The sequence below is a fragment of the Equus asinus genome, chromosome 5 (genome assembly GCF_041296235.1).
Source record: "Equus asinus isolate D_3611 breed Donkey chromosome 5, EquAss-T2T_v2, whole genome shotgun sequence".
NCBI lineage: Eukaryota > Metazoa > Chordata > Mammalia > Perissodactyla > Equidae > Equus > Equus asinus.
The window spans coordinates 23179302-23199434 of record NC_091794.1 but is presented as its reverse complement, the minus strand read 5'-3'; the positions used below and the strand labels follow the sequence as shown (position 1 = coordinate 23199434).

Here is a 20133-nt window from a genome sequence, read left to right as displayed (position 1 = left end):
TTGGGTAAGGTAAAATTTAAAGTGGTCCATTGTGAGTGGATGATGATGATAGCTTTCATTTGTTGAGTATTTACCATGTACCATGAAGGTGCTCAAAACAATCCTAATATTGTCATCATCCATATTTATAGACAAGGACACTGAGGTATAAAGGGGATGTGGACCAAGATCAATGGCTGGTCAGTGGTAGAGTGGTATCTGATCCCCGCCAGAACTGGCTTTTAGAGTTGGTCTGTGTCACCACTACTCTATGCCCCCTGCTAGACTGAGAGAGAAACTCACTGTCTTTTGTGTCATCCAGTTCTTTTCTGGTCTGATTGTACTCACTAAGCAATCTCATCACAGTGACTCATGCAGATCTCACTATTCCTGGTTCCATGGCAATGATCATTCTCATTGCACATTAAATAACTACAATTCCAGTTTTATAACCAGGTCTCTTGAGTTTGATTAGTGTGAGTCAGATCAAGTCTGGGTAAATGATAAGATTCAACTTCTCAACCTGCAGATCTGAGGACAAGGTCCTGAACCCATCTCTAAAAGTCTAAGGACTCTATTTACTCTAGAGAACATGAAGAAAGCGGCTGGCTTGTCTCTCCTCTGCCATCTCAGTAGCTGCAACAAAAGCAAAGAATATTTCCAGTGGCTCATAATCCATGAGTCTCCAAATTTCTCAGAAGGGTTCTCTGTCTATTAGTCTGGATTGTGTGCCCTCTGAAGGTAAATATCAAGTGTCAAAATTGTGGGTGCTATAGAATTCTGAAGAACAATCCAAATCAGTAATTCTCAGCCCTAGCTGCATATTAGAATCACCTAGAACACCTTCAAAAACTACTGATAGCTAGACCACAGACCTGACCAATTAAAATCAGGATCTCTAGGGATGGGGCCTGGGCTTCCACATTTTTAAAAGTTCCCAGATGATTCTGATGTGCAGCCAATATTCAGTGTCATGGATGTCAATAGGGGTGGGATATAGGGCCTGCATCTCCTGCTAACTGGTGATTCCAAGGAAAAGGAAGCGGTAGGAGGGGAGAGGCGGGCAAGATCCTGGCTGAGCATGTAGTGCCTGTACTGTGACCTTTCTCCCTCCTCATTGTGCCTCTGCCTGGGAAAGTGCTCAGGCAGGAGCAACAGGGTGTTTTTGTGAAGGGTGACATTACAATGTGACGTACATATGTCTTCCCCATTAATGCTAATGGGAACAAGAGAGAAAAACAGAACTGGGTTGAAAGTAGGTCAAAATAGGCTACAGAGAAATAAAAGGGGTGGATTTGCACACCCTGGTTTGTGGTTAAACTTGGATCTCTTCCTATGAGTACACATGAATAAATGTAGGGGATAGTAAATACAGCCCTGCATGAGTTAAATCCTCAGGTGGATTTAACTTCGCAAATTTAGATGATCTTAATCTTTGACCTTAAATCACACTACCAGTTAGAACCCATTTTTCCCTGGTGGATTTACTAAATAGCACCACTTACCGTGAGACATAAAACATCCCCACGTATCAACACAAGGTTCAGACCTTCTTTGGTTTGGGTTGAGGCTATAACATTTATGTCTGAAAGGTGATCTTTCCTGTTGCCTTGGTCTCCTGACTGTTGAGAAAACAGGAAAAAGCATTACCAGGCAATGCTATCTGAGGACTTTCCTCATAGGTATCCAAAGAGAAAATAACCATTAGATTTCACAGACTTATCTAACTCAACCCATGATTCAAAAGCAAACAATTTATTATCACATTTGAGTCTCAATTGTATTTAATACCCCAAATGTCGGTGAGCTCTTTGACTCATTCCCCCCCAAGAATCCTAGCCTTGCATATCCTGTCCATATCCCTGGCTCTTACTATTTAAGGATGCCCGGTCATATTTACAACTGTAATTCTTGCCTGAGAGCTTGCTGGAGTGCCAAAGCCCGCTTTGTTTGTCTGTGCAGCCAAGAGGAAGTGCAGGTAAATTAAGCCATCCTTCCAACTGCCCAAGCCCTCATCCAACCATTGACAGGAGTTGGTGTAAAAGTACTCCAGCAACCTTGCCTCCCAGATGGGACTTGCTCTGAGTTTCCCCAATGGGATTAAGTGGTAACTGATTTGATAACACACCCTATCAGTGTCCTTTACTTTCCTACTGAATCACTTGCACTTGAATCCTGTTTCAGTCCTCTTCTCGGGGAACCCAAACTAAGACACACCCCTCAGTCCTCCACAAGAATGCACTGGTGGTTTGAGTATTCATCAGTCACAGAATTTTAGAATTTGAAGGGTCATCACAGATCATCCAGTTCAGAAACTTCATTCTCCTGACAAGGAAACCAGTGCGCAAAGGGATGAAGCCACTTGCTCAGAGCCAAACTACTAGCTAATAAAGGACACAGTACTTTAATCTGCTCTTCACAGAGTCAAGGAAGAGGAGTTCATCTACCTGACAACGTTCTCACACTTATGAATGGTAAAAACATGGCCTGTGTCACCCTTCCACTGCTGCCCCCTGCATCTCTGACAGACAATATAATTGGTATCAGCACTCTTTCTCAATCAACCCAGATACAGTCTCAGGATCTTTCTCAACACAGAGCTCTAGTCAACAACCATGATTTGATCAGAGGAAACCCATGAAATGAAGGGTATTTGCAAGCCTGGTCTAGCTCAAAAAGGATAAGAATTTTCTCTACTTAAAATAGTCTTAGAGAATTTTCCACACTCTGCTTTCTGTAACAAACAGAAAACTCCAGAAGGACTGGGAATGGCTCTTGGAGTGGCCCTTTTCATTGCTCAGGGACTTCATTCTTCACTTTACAGTCTCCTGCATGCAGTCTGGTATGTTTTGTGAAAGCGTTATCAATGACCTCCCACTCTGAGAATTCCATGTGTGTAGACTCTTTCAAAACACTGAAGTGAAGACTAGAAAAGCTTCCCGAAGAATCGCCACATTCTCTGTCAAATTGTGTTTTTTCTTTTCAATGTTTTAGTTGATGTCTTTAATTTTCTTACAATTCTTTTTGCATCCTGCAAACAACCTATTATTATGACCATCTCCTTGAATATATCAGACTCAATCAAAATCCTATCATCCTCTATGCTATTTTTATGTCCTCTCATACCACTGGCTTCACATTTTATTTGGTGACTTGACATTTAGACATGATATGGGAGAATGTTTTAGAAACATCTTCTTTCCAGGTCTTGACGACATTGACTTTTGCTCTTCCTTAAGTGAGTTAGGTGGCTGCAGACCTGAGTGTTACCTCCAGCCCCTTACAGGTGACCTGGGGCCATCTTATCTCACAGTGACACTTTCCCCTTTTAAAATTTGTCATTCCAATCAGGTGATGCTTTCTCTGCAAGAGCTTTCATATGAGAGGATCCAGGACCACCAGGAAGGTGCTGGCAACTTTCTCAGGCTGTCTTCTTTCCATGCAAGGCTATGCCCAAAGACATATAATATGGAAACACAGAGATGGACCTTTCGTTGAAGACAAACTTTTTGGCCAAGCAGGTGTCTACCACTAAAAAATAAAAAATGAAAGGGAGATATCATTCAGACAAAATCTTTGGCACCAAAAGAAATCCTGATACTAATAAGACTCTGAAATACAGTGTCTCTACCTCAAATGGTACCACTGTCAAGCAGCTCAATGAAAGATGTGACATTCATGAATGCAATAGGGCTAATCCTCACCTAACAGAATAGATCTGTTCCATTCATGTTTACTTTGCAGTGAAGTTTTTAAAAGTTAATCCCATTTTCACATTGACATCTATTATAATATTGGAAAGGTAACTTTTTTCCTTGAAAAAATCTGGCCCTCAGAGATACAATAAATAGAAACAATAATGCTTAAGCAATTTGAAATAACCTACTAGAAGTAAAGCCAATACCATTACAAAAAGGAATAGTTACAACAGTCAAAAATGTTAAAAACAAGTGTGTGCTGTAATCAAAAGAAGTCATAAAATTAGGTCAGATTCCCTAGACGCAGAGCCTGAGATGGCGATTCACGTGCAAGTGATTTATTACAGTTGTGCCCTCAGGAGAAACCTGTAGGAAGTGAGAGATGAAGATACAGAATGTGGTTTTAGGTTAAGCCTGGCCTCTTCCTGACCCTACAAGGAGCCCTGGAATATATAAATTGCATCACAGTGTTGTCCCAACCTTGAGGCAAAGGAGCTGGGTTCTTGCACCTTCCTGGTGGTTAGTTACCATCTATGGGCCATCCTGGTTGGGAGATGAATGTCAGTTGCCTAGAACCTCCAGGCTCCAGACCTTCAGTCTCCCAAAGGAAATCGTCTGGAGGAGGTTGTAAATGTGAGTCCTTAACAGTAATAAATACAGCGGTTGAATTATGAGTGCACCTAATAAATACAAGAGACCCCAGAGATCTGCGAGAAGCACCAAAGGAAAGGAAGAGCACCAAAGGAAATGCAAAGAAAAACTGCACAAGTTAGAGAGAAAGAGAATGTGGCTTAGCAACTAAGTTGAGTAAAAGCATCTAAGGGATTTTGGTTGACAGTCAACTCAGTACAAATCAACAGCGATGTAGCTGTGTTTAAGAAAAAAAAAGGTCACCAAACTCTGGCAAGGACATGGAGCAACAAGAGTTCCCATTCATTGCTAGCAGGAATGCAGAATGGTATAGCCGCTTTGGAAGATGGTTTGGAGGTTTCCTACAAAACTAAATATGCTCTTACCATAGGACTCAGCATGCATGCTCCTTGGTATTTACCCAAATGAACTTCGAACTTAAATCTACACACAACCTGCACAGGAATGTTAATAGCAGCAATATAACTTTATTCATAATTGTCAACTTGGAAGCAACCAAGATGTCCTTCAATAGGTGAATGGATAAATAAACTGTGGTACTTCCATAAAGTAGAATACTATTCAGAGATACAAAGAAATGAACTATCAAGCCATGAAAAGACATGGAGGAAACTTCAATGCATATTGCTAAGTGAAAGAGTCAGGCTGAAAGGCCACATATTGTGTGAGTCTAACTCTAAGACATGCTGGGAAAGGCAAAACTACGGAGACAGGAAAAGATCAGTGGTTGCCAGGGGTTTGGAGGAGGGAGGGAGGGAGGGATGAATAAGTGGAACATAGGGGATTTTTAGGGCACTGAAATTATTCTGTATGAAACCGTAATTGTGGACACATGACATTGTGCATTTGTCAAAACCCATAGAACCACAAAACAGTGAATTCTAATGTAATTAACTTTAGTTAATAATAATATATCAATATTTTTCATCAATTGTAACAAATGCACAACACTAATGCAAGAAGTTAATATTAGGGAAAACTGTCTCAGGGGCAGGGGGCATAGGAGAATTCCCTTGACTTTCTGCTGAATTTTTCTGGAAAACCAAAGCTGCTTTAAAAAAACGTAATAATGATTTGGAACTCTAACTATAGAAACATAGTAACACAAATGTGTTTGATGAATAATAACCCTATGCTACTTTTCATTGGTAAAAACAGGCAACGCCTGGGGTATTGTGTTTAGTTCAAGGCGCCAAACTTTGCAAAGGGATTATGAAAACTAGACATGTTCAGAAGCAAGAAACTGAGGTTGTGAAAGGACTCAAAACCATGTCACGTGAAGATATACAAAAGGAACTGAGTCTGTTTAACTTGCAGAGGTAGAGTAAAGAGTGGGGTGGGATGCAGGTAACGGGACATAATAGTTGCCCTTAAACATTCAAAGGGCAACCTTGTGTGTTTGTGTGTGTGTCTGTGTGTGTTCCAATAAAATTTTATTTACAAAAACAGATGACGGGCTGGATTCGGCCCACAGGCTAAAGTTTTCTGACCCCTGCTCCTGATCAATCAACGCCTGTGAGATTGACACCTGGTTGGGTAGGGCAAGTTTGATCTTGGTATAAGTATTATTTAACTATAAATCTTCTACAGAGCTCGTTCAGTTTTCCCCAGGTTAAAATCACTTTTATCTTCAGATTTTGATCTAGATGTGGTAAACACCAATCTGGTGATCTTTGAAGATCCAAAAACTGAGATGATGTTGTTAAGCCAGCAAGGGCAGCACTGGTCTCTTGAGGTAAAGACCTGTCTGAGTCACTGAATGCCCACGGGCCTTCAGCGTTCCTAAGGATCCTGACAACTGCTGCAGTTTTCGTAACTCCTTCATTATCTTTTTACTCTCCAATTTTTTTAATTCTTTTTTTTATTGAGGCATAATTGACAAACAACATTATATTAGTTTCAGGTGTACAACATAATGATTCAATATTTGTATATATTGTAAATTGATCACCACAATAAGTCTAGAATCCATCACCATCCATAGTTACAAAATTTTTTTCTTGTGATAAAAATATGGAACGCTTCAGGAACATACGTGTCGTCCTTGCACAGGGGCCACACTAATCTTCCCTGTATCGTTCCAATGTTAGTAGATGAGCTGCCAAGCAAGCACTGAAGAGCTGTCTCATAATAAAAGGATTGACTTCTACAACTTTAAGTGGAAGAACAAGGACTAATGGGTAGAACTACAGTAAAACATGTTTGGGCTTAATGTAAAGCTAAATTTTAAAAAATAATTAGAACCGTCCTAAGGTGGAATGGGTCAATGAGATGGTGAGTTCCCAGGAAGCAGAAGATGGGCCATCACTTAGTGGTCTGATTTTACTTCTAGAGAAACTGTTTTGTGGTTTTTGGGTTTTTTTGTGGTGGGGTGGGAGGCATATTTTTCTTAATTGAATTCACTAACCTATTTTCAAATACGTTTTACCCAGTAGAAATAGTTTATTCCAGTACTCTTATGTCAGAGGTGATAACAACATCAAAACAAAGGACACTGAACTATTTAAATCTCATTTAATAATGGCAGTTTATCCCTGCATCTGCTGAGACATACCGCCATCTAAAATGCAATTCATATCTATTATTTCGAATCAAATTAGTAACTTGTGTTTTCCATTTTTGCCTAATTTGATAATTGTAAGAGCTTTATTTAGTGAATACCTGTTGTGTGTCAGATATTTTACAAATATTATCCCATTTAATTTAATCTTCACAATGACCCCATGAGATAGATTTTATCTTCACTTTTTAAATGAGGAAACAGAGAATCAGAAAGTAACTTTGCTATTGCTATCCAGCTAGTATACTCTAGAAGATTTTGGATATATGCCTTTGGGACTCTAAAGGTCAGTGGTGCTCCAGAATTTCTATACAGAGGGCTTAGGTGTGACAATCTGGCCAGAAGTAGGGGGTGAGGAAGGGAGCTTGTCTTAAAGCTGTATTTTCTTGACTGTGCAAGTAAGATGGCGCCCAATGATCCCTACTTCCTGGTAATCACACCTTTGTATAGTGTTCTTCCATATTGTATCAAGATTGGTCTGTGCGACCAACAGAAGATGGCAGAAGTGATGCCATGTCACTTCTGAGGCTAGGTTACAAACATCACTACAGCTTTCCTTCCTTCCCTTCCTCAGATAACTCACTATAGGAGAAGCCACTGCCATGTCATGAACCCCCAGTGGAGATGCCCTCATAGCAAGGAACTGAGGTCTCTGGCAGCAGCCATGTGAGTGAGCTTAGAAGCAGACTCTCCAGTCCCTGTCAAGACTTGTGATGACTGCAGCCCCAACCAACATCTTGATAGCAAACTCATGAGAGATCCTGAGCCAGAATCACCCAGCTAAGCTGTTCCCAAATTCCTGACCCACAAAAGTATAAGAGGACAAATGTTTGTTACGTAAAGCCACTAAACTTTGGGGTCATTTGGTATGCAGCAATAGAAAACTAATACAGATTGTATGCTTCTTCAGCATGACTTGAAGAGGCAGGCTGATGGAGAGAGTGGGGATAAGACTAAAACCCCTACCTCCTAACCCTTTCTGGCAAAGTCATTGCTGAAAGTCAACCTCTAACCACTACGCCAGGGGTACGAATTTTAAGGGTCTTAATGGAAAATTATAAATATGCATATATACATGTTAAAATAGAATAGAAAATAGAGTGCATCAGTTCCTTAATGAGAAATGCACATGTTGCAACAAAACATTCTCCAAAATTGCTACAAACACCTTCATTTTCATATAAGATGGGTTCGGATATTATATATCTATCTATATATATTTTTTAATGATGTGCTGTTGTTAAAAAAAAGTTTATAAAATGCTGCACTGCACTTTATATCACCCTGCCTCCTCTCTTGGTTTCTTTAGTTCACTAATTGCTGGAGTGCAGATTGAGGCTCTGAGTCGGCCCAACTTGCACGTTATCTCCGGAAAGATTGAATATGCTTAACCATTAGCCATTTTCTAGAGCATAACAATGTCTAACTGTTTTTTTTTATAAAGGCTCTCTAGATGTCAACAGTAGCATTAAGAACTAGATGACAAGTGTGTGAGAGACACGGGGCCTTCAAATTCGGAAAGTTGGGAAGGCTGGTTTCAGTCCTAAGAATTAGACAGTTTTAAATGCAGAAGTCACTAAGTGAGGGATACCAGTCCTAAACTAAGTCTTCTCACAAGGTACCAATTAAAAATATCCAGTGGTATCAATTCATTGCTATACTAAGAATGAGGTATCATTTCAGTCTAGTGCCACGACTATTAGCTTCTTAAATCACTACTGAAAGGTAAGCTCCTTTTCTTTCTAGATAGCGTCTCAATTTTCGGCTTTTCCACCTGACTGGTTGCCACTGAAGCTCCATGAGGAAGATCCTAATACCTGCTTCTCTCCTCTTGACCGCACTCTCTTTCCCCTCCAGTCTTCCATCCCCACCTATAGTTTCAGAGATACTTTTTGGCTTCACCACCTCTTCTTATGGATCACAGCTGGGAGGGGATGTGCAGGTGAAGTATGACCATTTAACATGGCACAGGGAAATGGGAGGTCAAAGGAAGTTTTTTGTTGTTTGTTTTTTTATTACTGCTAAAAAACAAATTCTTTTAGCTAGATCTCCACAGAGACCTGTTCAAAGCCTTGAGTTAATTCATAGCCTATCCCAGTAAGAATGTGGTGGCTTTGATGGATTTCCTAATCACCTGAGTGGCCCCTAATCTAATGTCAGTCATGCATGAAATGGTTAATAATAACCTTAAACAGGAAGAAAGAAGAGAAATTAATTACCTTTGTAGTCAGAAAACTCAACCGGGGCTGAACACTCTTCCAGGAAATACTAGACATTGGTTACTCCTTCTCCATTTTGGGGGTTTCCAAAGACAATTGTTACATAACTATTATCAACATGAGGTGGCAGATTCTCAATCTTAATGGTTCTTGTCAGTTCCAGAAGTCTTGGAAAAATCTGAAGTTGCTGAATTTTGTGGTGTCTGTGACAAACAGTAACGAATATCCTGACATCTACAAATGAAAACCAGTTTATTGGTACTGTAATTTCATTTCATATTGGAAGAAAACAGATTTTACAAAGGAAGTTGACTTTGAGGCTATAACTAGGATTTAAAATTTAGATGCAAAATTTCTATGTAAAGTTATATTTTACAGTGTCAGCTTCCCACTATCCCACATTGCCTACCCTGGGCGCACAGCTATCTTTAACAGTGACCTCCATTTGTGATCATTTTGGGGGCATGGATCAACAGTTACCTCTCCAAATGAAATCAAGTGTGTACAGCCACTTTGTAAGCTGATAATGGTAATAATGGTTGTAATATAATAATCTTTGCTAAATCTTATTTCACTTCATTCCCCCTACTAACTTCACCATATCTTGGTCTCTATTTGTACATGCCATTATCATAAAAATAAGGTCCAATTACTAATAAAACTCTTTGGAAATTTGAGGGCACATACACAGTGGTTAAGAAAATACACTCAGAAATCAGAATGTCTGATTTGGAATTATGACTCAAACACTTACTAGCTGTGTGACTGTGAGCAAGTAATTTAATCCTCTCTAAGCCCAGATTTATTCATTTGTAAAATGGGAGATAATAATAGTGCCTATGTCATGGTGCTATATGTTAAGACACAAAGTAAGTAAAAACTTAGCAGAATACTTGACAGAGAGCAAGCACTTGATAAATGTTAGTTATTAGCAGCACCAGGAGTAATAATACATAGATTCCCACACGATTCTCTTACTGGGAGTTAGAAAGAGCACAACTTTTAAAGAAGACCCATTGAGGGATACCTGGAATCTCAAAATAAGATACAACTACAATTTGCAAATGAAGGATTAAAAACTATTGTCCGTCTTACCAATATTTTTGAGAAAAATGAAGCCAGCAATTTTAATATTGGGTATTACTTCCACCCTGAAGTTGCCATTGGCTTCTGACAGGCCGCTAATTGATTCCACAAACAAGGACAGCACATTCTCAGTCATAGTGTCTTGGATATTGTGAAATGCACCAAAAGGGAGGCTTGTGAAGGATCTTTCAAAAATTCATCTATTTCATCCACTTCCATGTCATCTATTTTATCCACTCTTCTGAAAAATATTACTTTTGTACTGAGGTCTTCTGACTTCGCAATTTTTAGAGAGACAGAAACACTCGAGATGTTAGTTTTTATATCTGATTTGAGATTTGAAAAGCTTTGGCTTTCATATTACTTTCTGATGTCTTAAATACTTTGGAAGAAGATAGAATTCACTCATTTCCTTATTAAAAAAAAGAAAATAGTAACTCTTTGATTAAACGATTAAGTAATTAAACATTATACTTTTAAAGTCAAATTTACTGATGAAACCACAGGGAAAAAAGTAACAAACATGGCATACAATGATGGTGCTCCTCCACCAACACAAATTAATAGAACCACAATTTGTTACTGAAAAGAAAGAAGTTTCTGTTACTGCATAATGAAAGGGCAATCTACAGAGATAACTAAAATACAAAATGTTACATAGTCACAAAGAAGATTTGGTATGGGTAGACATTCTTGGCAGAATAGAGACTCTTACTTCCAGTTTTCATTGTTTTTAATCCTTGAAAGAGAAATAAAGGGATTTTCCCCTTACCATTATAAACAGGCTTATTCTGAACTCAGAAATCAACAGTATTCACAGCGAAGAAACACAACAGTCACTCTCCTTAGAAGTAGTATAAAACAAAATAAACCAAAAATCAGATATATGCTCTGTCACCACTTCTATTCGATGTATTATTTAGAACTCTTCCTGGTCATCAAAATAAAGTGAGGAAAAGAAATGAGGATAAACATAGAAATGGAAAGGAAACCAAAAACAGTCATTCTTTACAAATAATACAGCAATATATTGCAAAAATTTTTAAAAATCAGCAATGCCATTAAGAAAGTGAGATGACAACTATAGAATGGGAGAAAATATTTGCAAATCACTTAAATGATAGGGGACTTGTATCTAGAATATTAAACAACTTTTACTACTCAACAATAAAAACAAATAACCCGATTTAAAAATAGGTAAAGGATTTGAATAGATGTTTCTCCAAAGTAGACATATATAGGACATAAAAGGACACAAAAAGATGCTCAAAATCACTAGTCATTAAGAAAATGCAAATCAAAATCATAATGAGATACCACTTCGTACCCACTAAGATAACTAAAATAAAAAAAACGACAGACAATAACAAGTGTTGGCCAGATTGTGGAGAAAATGGAACCCTCATACATTGCCAGTTAGAATATAAAATGATACAACCACTGGGGAAAAGTTTTGCAGTACCTCAAAAAAGTTAGAGCTACCGTATGAGCCAGAAATTTCACTTCCAGGAAGGTATACACCCAAAAGACATGAAACATATGTCTACACAAAAACTTGTACAAAAATTCTATGGACAAAATGTCCCCCCAAAATTCATATGTTTTAAAGCCCTAATTCTCAATGTGATGGTATCTGGAGGTGGGGTCAGATGAGAGGTAACTAGGTTTAGATGAGGTCATAAGGGTGGAGCTCCCAAGATGAGATTAGTGCCCTTAAAAGATGAAGAGAACAGAGCCAGGTGAGAAAATAGCAAAAGAGGGTCATCTGCCAATCAGGAAGAAGGCCCTCACCAAGAACCCGATCATGCTGGCATCCTGACCTTAGACTTCCAGCCTGCAGAATTGTGAGAAATGAAGGTTGTTGTTTAAGCCATTCAGGCTATGGTGTTTGTTATAGCAGCTTGAGCTGAGACAAAAAATGTTTGTAGCAGCATTATTCGCAATAGTCAAAAAGTGGAAACAACCCAAATGTCCATCACTTGATGAACAGAAAAGTAAAATGGGTATACCCATACATTGGAAGACTATTTGGCAATAAAAAGTAACAAAGTTCTGATATATTCTACAACATGAATGAACCTTGAAAACATGCTAAGTGAAAGAAGCCAGTTGCAAAAGACCACACATATATGATTCCATTTATATGAAATGCCTAGAATACACAAATTCATAAAGACAGAAAGTATATTAGTGGTTACCAGGCTCGGTGGGGAGACAACGAAGGGGAGTGACTGCAAAGGGATATGGAATTTCTTTGGGAGTGATGAAAATTTCTAAAAATAGACAGTGGTGAGCACTGTGAATATACTAAAGCCCACTGAGTTGTACACTTTTAAAGAGCAAATTTTATGGCATGTAAATTATATCTCAACAAAGCTGTTACCAAAGAATAAGACTCAATAAAGCAGTTCCTAGGGAATATGTAGGGTGCACTAAGAGCACCGCCGAATTTCAATGGCAAAAATGAAGTCTGAGCAGATATTCTCTGACCTTGCAGAAATACATTATGATTATAATAATCTCCAAGTTAAATTATAGATATATAAATAAAATATCTTAATTTAAGCCCAACTAAGATACCAACACGGTAAATTATCAAATTTGATAAAATGAATTTTAAAAAACAAAACAATACCAAAGGAAATCATGAGAGACTTGGCATGCTACACTTTAAAATGCATCTTTCCACAGACTGGAAGAAAATATTTGGGAGTGACATACTTGATAAAGGACTGTTATCCAAAATATATAAAGAACACTTAAAATTCAACAGTAAGAAAACAAACAACTTGATCAAAAAATCAGCAAAGAAGATATAGAGATGTCAGATAAGCATATGAAAAGATGCTCAACATCATATGTCATTAGAGAGTTGCAAATTAAAACAACAATGAGATACCACTACACACCTATTAGAATGGTGAAAATCTAGAACACTGACAACACCAAATGCTGACAAGGATTTGAAGCAACAGGAGCTCTCATTCATTGCTGGTGGGATGAAAATGGCACAGTCACTTTGGAAGACAGTTTGGTAGTTTCTTGTAAAACTAAACATATTCGTCCCATACAATCCAGCAATCACACACTTTGGAAGCTACTGAAAGGAGTTGAAAACTGATGTCCACACAAAAAAACTGTACCTGGATGTTTATAGCAGCTTTATTTATAAATGCCAAAACTTGGAAGCCACTAAAATGTTCTACAATAGGTGAATGCATAAATAAACTGCAGTACATCCAGACAATGGAATATTATTATCCTAAAAAGAAATGAGCTACCAAGCCATGAAAAGACATAGAAGAACCTTAAATGTATATTACTAAGTGAAATAAGCCAATCTGAAAAGGCTGTAGTGTGATTCCAACTGTGTAACACCTGGAAAAGGTGAAACTATGGAGACAGTAAAAAGATCAGTGGTTGCCAGCGATTAGAGGAGAGGGAGGGATGAACAGCAGAGCACAGAGGATTTTTAGGGCAGTGAAACTTATTCTGTATGATATTATAGTGGTGGATATATGCCATTAAATATTTATCAAAACCCACAGAATGTACAACACCAAGAGTGAACTCTATTGTAAGCTACGGACTTTGAGGGATAATAAAGTTATCAGTGTAGGTTCACCAGTTATAAGAAACGTAACATTCTGGCGTGGGATGTTGACATTGGGGAGGTTGTGTATGGGGAGGTATATGGGAATTCTGTATCCTTTGCTCCATTTTTCCATGAACTTAAAACTGCTCTAAAAAATAAACTCTATTTTTTCTAAAAAAAAAAATGCATCTTTAAGTAATAAGTATAACACTAAATTGTTCTGAATTAAGAATAGATAATCTGACAAGAAGTAAGACAGAAATTCCATAAATAAGCCTTAACCTATCAAAAAGTTTAAGATATGAAGCAGGAAGAGGACTAAGAGAGTGGAGACATGAATCATAACTTAATAAATATTGTTGCGAAGGGGAGTCTCAATTATGAAGAAAATTAGATATCAATTCATACCTCACAATCAATACCTGTCTACAATAATATTAACCCCTGGGGGTTAGAAATGTTAACATTAAACACTCCAAAAGTGTTAGAATAAAAGTTCTATATTTATTTGACTAATTGTATTAAGGTGAAAAATTTTCAACTAATGAAGCAAAACAGAAGATCTAGAGATATCAATCTAAATGGATTCACATAAAAAACTAAAGCAATAATAAAAATAAAAAGATATCTGCAACACAGCAGAAACTCAAGAAATGCAGGTTGATAGATTAATACAATGGAGCATAGGGCCCTCTCAGCCAGGGCAGTAAATTGTCTAAAATTCTACGAACAGAACAGGGGATGGCAGGTTATTGCTTCCATGTGACAAATCAAAATAGTCTTCCATCAGACGATTCATGAAAAGTGCAATTCAGCACGCCAAAGGCAGCTTTAGAAGTATCAGTGTTTAATGCACTAGAATATGAGTTACATGAAAGTCAAGCAAATCAAGGATGGAACAACATTGGAAAATCTATTAATATAATTCACTGTATTAATAGGTCTGAGCAAAACAATGTGAGTATCTCCATATCTGCTGAAAAAGCATTGGACAAAATTCACACACACTCCTAACAAAATCTCCTGAAAAAATAGAAACGGATTGATCTATTTCCTTAACATAGTAGAATATCTATACCTCAGTCCTAAAGTCAGCAACTTACTTAGGGAAACCCTGCAGGCATTCCCATTAAGGTCAGGAACAAGACAACTATGGTGACAACCTACAATACCACCTGACATTGTTCGGGACATACTAACTAATGCAAACAGATCTGACAAAAAATAAGAGTGTAGATTAGAAAAAGATGAAACGAGACTATCTTCATCTGAAGGTAACAATGTCTACTTGGAAAATCCTAAAATAAATAATAAAAATATTAAAAATAAATAAAATAATAATAATAAAAATAATAAAAATAAATAATAAAAATAAAAAAATTCAGCTAGTAGCAAGACATAAAATGAGCACACAAAGATTGATAGCTCTAGGACATCCGTTTAGGCCAATACGGAGTAACCGATTTACTATCACACCTTAAACAACTAAAAAACTGGATAAAAGATATGAAGCAATGCTTCTGCAGATGTTTGGAAACAGGCAATATGGCACAGTGATCAGATGAGGTGAGCCCAACAATTGCTCCCTTCCAGGCTTACCATAAGGAGAGAGGTTCCAAGCCATAGTGCAGGAAGGAGAAACGTAGGGGAAGCCTGGTAGCCTCACTGAGTTGAGGAGACAGACACAGGACTCTGAGGAGGCCAAAATGACCAGAAATTGCAAGTCAGAATATGGGAGAGGAGAGAGATGCACAAAGATCTCCAGAGGTCTACAGAGGCTCTTCCTGGAGCCTTCAGCTCCAAAAGAGCTGGGAAAAGTGCCTGTTCCCAACAGCCACAGAAGAAAACCTCATGAGAAGTTTTAGATATAGGGTAAAGAATTCAGAAGTGTTTTGCCTCAGTGGTGGAAAAATTAGCTGTAGATTAAAGGCTACCCTGCTCCTGCCTAACAAAGCTTAAAAATAAGCCTCAAAAGGATCAAACTGTTTTCAGGTAACTTAACTGTGACCCAGATAAAAATCTCAAAAATATGTTTTAAAGTACAAGAATATCTAGGACTCAACAAGGCACAATGCATATGTTTGGCATCCAACCAAAAATTCCCAGACTAAGAAGAAGCAACATATGATGCATAATATGGAAAAAATAAATAAATAATTTGAAACTAACCCAGAAATGATAGAATTGGTAGACAGGGCTATTAAAACAATTATTATAACAATATTGCATACTTTCAAGAAAGTAGAGGAAAACAAGAGTGTATTTAGCAGAGACTTAATATAAAGGAGAACCAAATCAAATTTCTAGAGAGGAGAAATACAATGTTTTAGGTCAAAAATACACTGAGTGGGATTAAAAGGATAATTATATACTGCAGAAAGAAAAGATTAGTTGACTTTGAGACATAAAAATAGTAACTACACAAAATGAAAGACAGAGAGAAAAGACTGAGAAAATAATGAGTGGAGAATCAGTGAGCTGTGTGACAAGTTGAATAACATACATGAATGAAAGAACAAGAGAAGGGGACAGAAGAAAATATTTGATGAAGTAATGGCCAATATTTTTTTCAAATTTGATGAAAACTATATTCCCATGGATCCAAGATGCACAATGAACTCCAAGCACAATAGACATGAAGAATGCTACACCCAGACACTTCATAAGTTGCTTAAAACCAGTGATAAAGAAAAAAAATCTTAAAAATACAGAGAAAATTATACACAGAAAGACAAAGTATAAGAATGACAGGAGACTTCTTGTCAGAAACAATGGAAGCCAGAAGACAGGGAAGCAACATCTTTGCTGTCAACTTACAAAACATCTTTCGAAAATAAATGTAAAATAAAAACCCTTTCAGACACACAAAAGCTGAAAAAACATCACAAGAAGACTTGCACTATAAGAAATGTTAAATGAAGTTCTTCAGGAAGAAGGAAAATGATGCCAGATGAAAAGAGTGAGTATATGAGTAAATATAAAATAATGTTTTCCTTGTTTTAAAAATTCCTTTTAATCACAAATAGCCAAAACAATCTTGATAAAGAAAAAAAAGGCTGGAGGCCTTACACTTCCTGACTTCAGAACATATTATAAAGCTACCGTAATCAAAACAATATGATACTGGCATACAGACATATAGATCAGTGGAACAAAAGAAACAGTTTCATGACACTGAACCTGGCAATGATTTACTGTATATGACACCAAAATCACAGGCAACAAAAACAAGAACAGAAAAGTCGGACTGGACTACCTCAAAGTTTAAAACTTCTGCATAGCAAGGAAACAGTAAATATATAGAGTAAAAAGTCAACCTACAGAATGGGAGAAAATATTTGCAAATCATATATCTGATAAGGGGTTAATATCCAGAATACATAAAGAACTCCTACAATTCAACAACAGCAACAAAAACAAAACAACCTGATTGAAAAATGAGCAAAGGACTTGTATAAACATTTCTGCAAAGAAGATATTCAAATAACCAATAAACACATGAAAAGATGCTCAACATCTCTGATCATTAGGGAAACGCAAATCAAAACCATAATGAGATATCACCTCACACCTGTTAGGATGGCTCCTATTAAAAGAAAGAAAGAAAGAAAATAACAAGTGTTGGTGAGGATGTGGAGAAATTGGAATCTTTATGTACTGTTTGTGGGAATGTAAAGTGGTGCAGCTGCTCTAAAAAACTAAAAATAGGATTACCATATGACCCATCAATATGACTTTTGGACATATATCCAAAAAATTGCACATAGCATCTCAAAGACATATTTGTACACTCATATTCATTGCTGCATTATTCACAGTAGCCATAAGATAGAAGCCACACAAGTGTCCACTGACAGATAAATAGATTTTAAAAATGTGATATATATATACAATGGAATATTATTCACCCTTAAAAAGGAAGGAAATTCTGACACATGCTACAACATGGATGAACCTTGAAGACATTACGCTAAGTGAAATAAGCCAGTCAGAAAAAGAGAGATACTAATTTAGTTTTGCAAGATAAAAAGTTCCAGAGATTGGCTGCACAACAATGGGAATATTCTTAACACTATTAAACTGTACACTTAAAAATGGTTAAGATGGTAAATTTTGTTATGTGTATTTTATCACAATTTTTAAAAGTTAAAAAGAAAGAAGACTGGTAGATTTCAGTGCAAGTATTAACAAAGATAAAAATGTCATTTTATCCTGACGAATGAAAAGATTCATCAAGGAGAAATAACAATCCCTAAACATTTATACACCTAATAACAGAGCTTCAAAATACATGAAGGTAAAATTGATAGAATTCCAAGGAAAAATAAATCGACAATTATATTTGGAGATTTCGGCATCCCTTCTCAATAACTGATAGAACAACTAGACATAAAATCAGTATGGATAGGAGTCATCACACAATATTATCAACCACTTGCTCTAAGCAACATGGATGAATACTCCATGCAACAACAACAGAACACATTGTGTTTTTAGGTGTGCATGGGAATTTATCAAGATAGACCATATTCTGTCCAGAAAACAAATCTCAAAATATAAATTTTAAAAGATTCAAACAATAAGAAATATGTTCTCTAACCAGTATAGAATTAAATTAGAAAGCAACAGAAAATTCATAATACCTGCAACTAAATGGATGAATCTCAGCTACATTATGCTGAGTGAAAGAAGCAAGGCTCAAAGACTATGTACTGTGTGGTTCCACCTATATGACATTCTGGAACTACAGGGACCAAGATCTGACCAGTGTTGGCCAGGGGCTCACCTTGAGTGAAGAGGTTGACCACAAAAGGACTGGTGGTAATTTTGGGGGGTGATGAAACTCTTTTATATCTTTATATCTTATGATTGTTACATGGTTGTATACATTTGTCAAAACTCATAGAACTGTACACTAAGAAGTAGGGATTTGCTGTATGTAAATTATACTTTAATTTTAAAAATGAAAAGTCAATAGCATTCATACACACAAATAGTTAGAAGATTGAGTGAATAAGAAAACCTTGTTTACAATAGCAAGAAAAATGATAAAATATTTAGAAACAAACTTGAAAAGTAATGTTCTATGTAAGAAAACTATAAAATACTCTTTAAAGACACAAAGTAGACGAGCAAATGAAATGGCATCCTTGGTTCTTGGTTAGAACATCTCAACATCCATCTCAAGATGTCAGCTCTCTATAATTTATAAGTTTAATGCAGTCCCAATAAAAATCCCAATCAGCTTTTTTTGGACACTCATCATAAATCAGAACTGAAGCCCAAGGTTCATAAGGCAAGACAAGCACACAAGAATGGCTAGGAAATCACTGAGAAGGAAGAGCTATGTAGGGGGCCCTGACATTAAAACGTATGACAGAGCCCCTCCAAAACAGATGAATAAACAGGTCAATTGAATAGAACACAAGTTCCAGAAATAGCCAAACTACATCTAAAAATCTAGTATAAAGGTGGTATCTCAAGTTACGGAGGCAGCGATAATCTTAATAAATGGTGTTGGAATTTATTAAGTCTTACCAGAGATAAAAATGTGGATACCCATTTGGAAAAAAAGATAAAATTAGGTCTATTCCTCAGACCAAACACAGGAATAAACTCCAAATGTATCAGAGACTTACATGTAAAAAATAAAGCATTAGCAAAGAGAAAAAAGTATGGGCAACTATAACCTGGGTGGAGGGGAAAGCTCTTAAAATGCGGCTAGAAGTCCAGATAGTCCAGATGCAAAAAAACAAAAGACTGATAAATTTCACTACATAAAAATAGAAAACGTTTGCATGGGGGAAAAAAAGCCACCATAAGCAAACTCAAAAGACAAATGATAGGGGCCAGCCTGGTGGCCCAGTGGTTAAGTTCGAGGGCTCCGCTGCGGCAACCCAGGGTTTCCCTGGTTCGGATCCTAGGCAGGAACCTGGCACCACTCACCAGGCCACGTAGAGGCGGCGTCCCACGTGTCACAACTAGGAGGACCCACAACCAAAATATACAACTATGAACTGGGGGGATTTGGGGAGAAAAAGTAGAAAGAAAAAAGAAAGAAAAAAGAAGATTGGCAACAGTTGTTAGCTCAGGTGCCAATCTTTAAAAAAAAAAAAAAAAAGACGAATGACAAACTGAAAGGAAATATCCATAAGAAATATCACAGATAAAAGACGAATCTCCCTAACTTACAAGCAACTTTTAAAATGGGAGGGGAAAGGACAAAGGTGCCCGGCACTCCACTCCCTTCCGGGACAAGTCAGGTGGTAACTGCCTCCTAGAAGAAAGCCTTCGGAGGGACGTGGGGTCCCTGCGCCACCCCAGCTGCAGGGCCGCGCGTGCGCC

The 20133-nt window shown here is 37.3% G+C and overlaps 1 protein-coding gene and 1 non-coding gene across 12 annotated transcripts in view; both read right to left on the bottom strand.

Annotated features, from left to right (window-relative positions):
* Positions 1 to 20133, bottom strand: part of PARP15 (poly(ADP-ribose) polymerase family member 15) — a 60138-nt gene that overhangs the window by 39653 nt on the left and 352 nt on the right. For 2 of the 11 annotated variants that reach the window (XM_044771490.2, XM_070508968.1), the window contains exon 2: positions 1485 to 1601. In XM_044771490.2, coding sequence (XP_044627425.2) covers positions 1485 to 1601 — 117 coding nt within the window. Of the gene's footprint in view, positions 1 to 1484; positions 1602 to 1894; positions 3511 to 9107; positions 9342 to 10202; positions 10470 to 20133 lie in introns of those variants that run through there. The other 9 variants (XM_044771487.2, XM_070508972.1, XM_070508973.1 and 6 more) reach the window with 9 other exon arrangements.
* On the bottom strand, positions 6336 to 6441 carry LOC123286173 (U6 spliceosomal RNA). Its single transcript, XR_006528445.1, has one exon. It is a non-coding gene; the product is annotated as a U6 spliceosomal RNA (small nuclear RNA).